At 32.3% G+C, this 8,399-nt stretch overlaps 1 protein-coding gene across 1 annotated transcript; it reads left to right on the plus strand.

Annotated features, from left to right (window-relative positions):
* Window positions 1-6,816: 6,816 nt before the first annotated feature.
* LOC149242630 (F-box/kelch-repeat protein At1g80440-like) lies at window positions 6,817-7,419 on the plus strand. The gene has a single exon (XM_089370917.1). It carries the CDS (start codon window positions 6,817-6,819, stop codon window positions 7,417-7,419), a length of 603 nt encoding a protein of 200 aa, XP_089227043.1.
* The last annotated feature ends 980 nt before the right edge of the window (window positions 7,420-8,399 follow it).

Raw genomic sequence — 8,399 nt, forward strand, 5'->3', positions numbered from 1 at the left:
TTTCTCTGTCTCTGCAATGATCGGTGTCGGCACTTGAGTGACCGCCTCAACCAGTGAATCAAACCTTGTACCAACAAATTTTAAAGCTAGGGGAATAATTTGTTCCTCCTTTGAGCGTCGAGGAGTCCGATATTTCCTTGCCTCTCTTGGTAGAGTTGTAGGAATGGAAGAATGAATAACATCTTTTCTCATTTCTGTCTGGACTGTACTCCCTAATTCATGCCCCTCAACTTCTACATTTTTTGTTTGGGTCGAGTTTCCTTGTGGTTCCTGAAGAACCGTGTCAAGTGTAGGTTATTTTTCTTTTACTGATGACAGGGTTTCTTCTGTTAGTGGTGTTGGTTCTTGTGTGACAGTACCACTTACATTTTCTACTTCGGACCCCATGTTTTCTTGGATGGGTGGTGTTGGTTCTTGTGTAACAACACCACTTACACTTGCTTCTATAGACCTCAAATTTTCTTGGATGGGTGGTGTTGGTTCTTGTGAAACAACACCACCTGCACTCTCTTCTTCAGGCCGCAGGTTTATTTGTTCCAATGATCATGGTGGTAGTTCTCCAAAAATATTATCAACTAATGTTGAAGTAGCATCAACCATGTCCTCAATTTCCATCCTTTCCACTTCAACTAAGCCGACACGCAATTCTGGTTCTTGTGGGGAAGAATCGGGTGTAACATCTTCCATCTTAACTGAGTCACTGGGTGATGTTGGTTCTTGTGGGACAATATCAGCTGTGAAATCTTCCATCTCAAATCATCCAACAAGCGATGCTAGTTCTTGTGGAACAGCTAAGAAAAAGGATTTTGAGCCAACGCTTGAATTAACAGTAGCCAAACCAACCTGTGATTCGTGAGGACTGCTAATACTTGTCGAGAGCAATGTGTAGATTGTGCCATAAGTTGAAGACTTTTCTAGAGGTAGAAAGGCATATTAAGTTAATGAATTTGCACATGCCAGAACCGAAGGGACTCTAACAGTTTAAAATGATAGTTGAACATCATTGTAAAATGTCCTTTGCAGGTAATGTATCTTAACATGAAGTATGCAACTTCACGCCGACGATAAGGTAATGACGTACGCTCATACCCTCTTCCTTTTTGAATTTATGTTTCTCGAGCTTGTAAAAATATTTTTGGGAACTACGTCAAGGGAGCCTTCTGCAAAAACCATTTCTTCCCTTCCTGTGGTAGTCCACTGACGGCTGAGATGGCTTCCTCTGTGATAGGGATATTGAGACCCCAAACTCTGGAATGATCTTTTTCCAAGTTCAATGTAAATTCAGTTGTAATAGTCTCGTCACAATCTCTCAAAAATATATGTCCCAGCCTACATTTACAAACAATTGCCATACATCTGCGTTACTGTGGACCAAAATTGTGCTCTCTAGTTCATGTCTCACAGCCGCTCCACCCATTCCACTATAGCTTAGTAGAAACACTTGAGAGTAGCAGATTTCTCATTAGGATGGAGTATCTGTAGGTAATTTTTGTAGAAAGGCATAAGAAATGGTGATAGTGGGGTGTATGAATGGTGATTTTTAGAAAGATGTGAAAAATCCATGGCAGGTTATGGAAATAATGGGGGGGCATCATGGTAATTACTCTGTAGACTCCAAAACGACCAGTTCATTAAATCTAGTATCTATTCATAAATGTGCAAAGTAAAGAATCGTAGAGTGGACGTTGGAAAAGGTTTCTTATGATGACGTCGATGAATCATGGTTGAAATTGATTACGCCACCATTTTTAAATATAGTTCTAACTCCTCCCTAAGCACTTACCTGGTGGAGCAACAACATAAAGGAGTAACCGCATTGGTGGTGTAACAACATCTGAGGAGTTACAACATCAGGTACTTAGAAAATTTTCTTACCTCCACAGGATTTAAACACCAGTGGTAGTACCTGCAAAAAAAATATTGAGTGGTAAGAATATATATATATATATATATATATATATATATGTATGTATGTATGTATGTATGTATGTATGTATGTATGTATGTATGTATGTATGTATGTATGTATGTATTTATGTATGTACGCATGCATGCATGCATGCATGCATGTATGTATGTATGTATGTATGTATGTATGTATGTATGCATTTTATTTATTTATTTTATTTTATTTTAAACCAGAGGATGCAGAGGAGTTATTCTTTGCACTAAAAACCTTCAAACCAAATTTATCATAGAGATGTTTGATGAAGGCATCTTTAGAGGCCGAATGGTGATACAGTATGAGACGATGTCCATTTACAATAAAATAAGCATGTGTATCATCAATCGTGACAATTCTGACAATTCCATTATCAAATACCTCATCAATCTCATAAGGCCCCATCCAACGAGAGCAAAGCTTCCCCTTAAAGTCTTTAAAATGAGAATCATATAGTAATGCCCAATTCCCTTTATGAAAGACCTTATTCTTAATAAATTTATCATGCAATTTTGTTATTTGCTGCTGAATCGCAGTAGTTCTCTGGACAACCATTAAACGAATTTCATCTAGTTCATTTAGTTGTTCCAGTCGGTGTTTCTGAGCTTCCGAAAGGTCCAATCCTACTTTGAGAGTTGTTCTATCATAGATATTATAGCTTCCTTTTCAATGATGAATATTCACTAACTTTAGCATAGATATTATTAGTGTGTAACTAGATGACTCATCAATACCACATCCCAAAAACCATATCTCATTTTACAATTAAAATATTTTATTTGAATTCAATTTTATAGTAATAAAATCTAATATATAATCATTACTTAAGAGTTAAGATCTATTTTACCTTATAAATTAAAATAATGGTTTTGTAACTATATTTAAATTAAATTAAAAAGAATATAAAAAAATTAAAACTTACAATAGACTTACAATATAACAATATTTTCAATCATGAATATTCAGTCACTTTACCATAGATATTATTAGGGTATAAATAGGTTTTGTTACAGGACCATCAATAACGGAAGACCATAGATACCATGACTCATCAATACCACATCCCAAAAACCATATGTGATTTTACAGTTAAAATATTTTATAATTTTTTTATTTAAAGTCAATTTTATAATCATAACTTTTCAGACAACTCCTCCACCTCGTTAGACTATGGGTATGTTAAAATCCATTTTACCTTATAAATTAAAATAATGGTTGTGTAGCTATATTTAAATTTAATTAATAAGAATATAAAAACTTTAATACCTACAATAGACTTACAATATAACAATATTTTCAATCATGAATATTCACACTCACTTTACCATATTAACATGTAAATAGGCTTTGGTACGGGGCCACCAATACCATGACTCATCAATACCACATCCCAAAAACCATATCTCATTTTACAATTAAAATATTTTATTTGAATTCAATTTTATAGTAATAAAATCTAATATATAATCATTACTTAAGAGTTAAGATCTATTTTACCTTATAAATTAAAATAATGGTTTTGTAACTATATTTAAATTAAATTAAAAAGAATATAAAAATATTAAAACTTACAATAGACTTAAAATATAACAATATTTTCAATCATGAATATTCAGTCACTCTACCATAGACATTATTAGGGTATAAATAGGTTTTGTTACAGGACCATCAATACCGGAAGACCATAGATGCCATGACTCATCAATACCACATCCCAAAAACCATATGTGATTTTACAGTTAAAATATTTTATAAATATTTTATTTAAAGTCAATTTTATAATCATAACTTTTCAGACAACTCCTCCACCTCGTTAGACTATGGGTATGTTAAAATCCATTTTACCTTATAAATTAAAATAATGGTTGTGTAGCTATATTTAAATTTAATTAATAAGAATATAAAAAACTTTAATACCTACAATAGACTTACAATATAACAATATTTTCAATCATGAATATTCACACTCACGTTACCATATTAACATGTAAATAGGCTTTGTTATAGGACCACCAATACCATGACTCATCAATACCACATCCCAAAAACCATATCTCATTTTACAATTAAAATATTTTAAAAATATTTTATTTGAATTCGATTTTATAGTAATAAAATCTAATATATAATCATTACTTAAGAGTTAAGATCTATTTTACCTTATAAATTAAAATAATGGTTTTGTAACTATATTAAATTAAATTAAAAAGAATATAAAAATATTAAAACTTACAATAGACTTACAATATAACAATATTTTCAATCATGAATATTCAGTCACTTTACCATAGATATTATTAGGGTATAAATAGGTTTTGTTACAGGACCATCAATACCGGAAGACCATAGATACCATGACTCATCAATACCACATCCAAAAAACCATATCTGATTTTACAATTAAAATATTTTATAAATATTTTATTTAAAGTCAATTTTATAATCATAACTTTCCAGACAACTCCTCCACCTCGTTAGACTATGGGTATAATCATTAGTTACAAGTTAAAATCCATTTTACCTTATAAATTAAAATAATGGTTGTGTAGCTATATTTAAATTTAATTAATAAGAATATAAAAACTTTAATACCTACAATAGACTTACAATATAACAATATTTTCAATCATGAATATTCACACTCACCTTACCATATTAACATGCAAATAGACTTTGTTACAGGACCATCAATACAATGACTCATCAATACCACATCCCAAAAACCATATCTCATTTTACAATTAAAATATTTTAAAAATATTTATTTGAATTCAATTTTATAATAATAAATCTAAAAGGAAAAATATAATTATAATTATTTTTTAGATATATTTTAACTATTTATCACATTAAAATATATATTACATCCCAAAAATCATGGCTCATTTCACAATCAAAATATTTTATAAATATTTTATTTGAATTCAATTTTAAAATAGCAAAAGGTAAAAGGAAAAAAAATATTATAACTACTGTTAGATATATATAAACCCTTTATCACATTTTTTTTTTTTTTCGAAGGTGGAAAAACCTATCAAACTCAGGTGTCAAACCAACAGTGAGGACAGCCATCTCTGGCTGCTATCCGCGAATGTCGGTTTGACTCATCACCGTTATCAAGGAAAACCACGCCACCTGTAATAACCCGCTGGTGGTCCGTAAGGGAGCAGGCTTTCACTCCTGCCAGATGCCTCTGGGTCTTGGGCCGTTAACCTGTTTCCTTACGTCCGAGGAAGACGAGCTCTTAGCCAAGCAGAAGCAGTTTTACGGCATACTCCAGGCCGAGTAAACCCTTTATCACATTAAATTATACAAGATATAAATAGTATCTATAAATTACCATTAATTTTACTATAGAAATTAAAATAATAATTTTTTAATCATATTTAAATTTCATTAATAAGCACATAAAAACTTAATACTTACAATATCCATTTTAACTTTGAATCCACCATGTGTGGAAAGCGATAAGATATTTGAGATGCAAAATATCTTAGGATACAAATACCATGAGTAATACCATGAATTCTCATAAACTTGGAGCAAGTAACCAAGATTACCTTAACTACCCAACAAAAATTAATTAAAAAACAATAACTTAGAATTTTTATTTTAACATAAGGTTATTTTTATTTTTATTTCAAATTTCCATTAACTACACGACAAAAAATGATATAAAAAATAACATAGAAATTATATTTTAATATAGGATTATTTTTATTTTATTTTATTTTGAAGAGGGTGGTCAACAAGATTTTTAACTATGGATGTTCACTCACCCCCACTTTACCATAGATATTATTAACTTGTAAATAGACTTTGTTACAATACCATAACATGGGCCAATACCATGACTAGTCAATATCACATTTCCCAAAACCATTTATCACTTCACAATCAAATTATTTTATAAAAGTATATATATTTAATGTGATTTTATTAGTTTTTTGTGGCGAGAGAGCATAAAATGGAAGAGATGTTGTAATTTCCTATTATATTATGTTATCTAAACATTTTGACTTGGTCAAAGTATATATACATTAATTAAAACATGTTTTAAGGTTATCTAGTAAACTTCTATAAGCATCAAGACACTTCACTTATGGTACATTACATATTTCCAAGATTTAAAAATATTACAAAAATTATTTTACATTATTATTATTATTATTATTATTAAAAAATTGATATATGATTTAAAAATAAACATCTAACAATTTTTTTTACCATATTATGAGTGTTATTTAAGGTCAAAATACTACAAGTTTCAATACCATATACTAAAAAAATTTATACCTCATCTTTGTATTACACGCTTAATTAATTAATTTATTAGAATGATAAAAATCACCTTAACAACTTATATATATATATATATATATATATTTTGGAAATATTAAATTCTACCCATTTACCATAGGTAATTAGTCAGGTTAATGCCTCACTCTATATTATTACTATTATCCAGTTTTAAGATCACAGTCAAGCACGTGTATGAGACCCCTTGTTTGTAGGACAAGGGACCCATCTTAACTGAGTGATTTGAATACTAAATCTATAACCACGTGTATGAGACCCCTTGTTTGTAGGACAAGGGACCCATCTTAACTGAGTGATTTGAATACTAAATCTATAAATCTATAACCCTGAAAAAACACATTGTTTTATAGAGTCTTGGATCTCTAAAGCTTTGAAACACATTGTTTTATAGAGTCTTGGATCTCTGAAGCTTTGAGTAAAGGCCATTGGGAAACAGGTGCATTTGAAGTGGTCTAATGGAGCTTATTCCAAATGATATCATTCGTGAGTAATTGTTGAGAGTACCTTACAAATCACACTATATGTTGAAAGGTGTCTGCAAAAGTTGGGAGGCTATGGTGAGTAGCCCTAAATTCTATGAAGATAGAAAAATATCACGAGTAAGTGAGTACCTGCTCTGCTTGATTCGAAAATACCGGATCACTCGTCATGATCACCATTATGCATGCGTACCTCCCATTGACGATGCCCCCTTCGTTGGCATACCAGAACGGTGTAAGTGTGTGGCTGTGAATCGAAAGTTGGTCCTCATAGGTGGATACAATGGAAGTAGCCACGACATGAGTCTGATGAAGGGTGTGTACATTTATGAATTTGAGTCCGCTAGTTGGAGCCTCGGATCTGACATGACCACAACTCGATCATTCTTTGCCTGCTTTGTCTCTTCTTCCACAGGACTTGTCTACGTGGCTGGAGGGATCAATGAGAAAAACACGTGGGAAATTCTGCCTCATATGAACCAACCACACGGCGATGCATGCCATGGTGTTTTCATGGAAGGTAAATTTATGGTGATAAGCAGAACCCAATTGAACAGAACTGCAGAAGTTTACGATCCTAGAGCGAGAAGTTGGAGAATGTGGGAAGATATGTGGAGATTCGGTGGATATACCTGGGGAGTTGTACGTGTTCAGTGGACAAGACGTGGTCAAGTATGATGGTGAGAAAAATGTTTGGTCTGTTGTGGCCTCTCTCCCACGATTTCATCCCTATTATTTTAGTGCTACACAATGGGGCAAGTGGATTTTCATAAGTGGATATGACAAATCCTACAAAGACGTGTCATACCTGTTTGACCCCTCAACTGGGTAGTGGGTTGATGTTAGGCTTCCTAGTGGTCCATAACGCACTTCCGGTATCTTCGTATCTGCAGCAACTGTCGAGATTTAAGGCCATGGTTCGTTTCGTAGAGTAATTTGGTGGGTAATTTAGTTTCGTGGATTAATTTTTGAAATAATTTCAGGATGTAGTGGGTTTGCAGTTACGTGTTTGGGGTAGTGATCTGGTGGGTAATTTAGTTTTGTGATGTAATTTGATGGGTAATTTAGGGATATATGAAGGAAAAAAGGATAGGTGAGACATATCAGTCCCATCAAACTCCCGATGTTCTGGAAGGACATGTTGAATTAATGACAATGCCACATGATGCCAATAAAAGGTAGATTATACTCTCTCATTGAAAGAAAGGATTGAATAAGAAGAAGGAATGTGAATTGGAAATCATAAAGATGGATTTATAATAGAAGAAAGATGATTATCAGTAAATCGAAGCAGAAATATATGTGCTAAAAAGGAAGCACATGAGTAAATCCTCATTCAAAGCTGCAAAAGGAATCATATGTCGTATAATAATTAATGTAATGGAAAATAACTTGGATCATATGGAACTCCACCAAGTGAAGATAGATGCCATCAGAAGGGATAATAGGGAAATGAATGTAATAAAGACTATTATTGGTGACTCCCCTACCAAAGTTGATGTAATAATATATTTCCTAAATCATATGTCTAAGGAAGATGTCACAAAATGATCCATGTTGGATCATTATATTGTTTTCTATCAATATGGATGCATTTGGAGTGGGAAAATTGGAGGAATAAACTTACAAGATCGTTTTTACCGATGGGACCCAGTTTG

The sequence above is a fragment of the Pinus tabuliformis genome, chromosome 8 (genome assembly GCF_031772625.1).
Source record: "Pinus tabuliformis cultivar Carrire ecotype Pingquan chromosome 8, CPIR1, whole genome shotgun sequence".
Lineage (NCBI taxonomy): Eukaryota > Viridiplantae > Streptophyta > Pinopsida > Pinales > Pinaceae > Pinus > Pinus tabuliformis.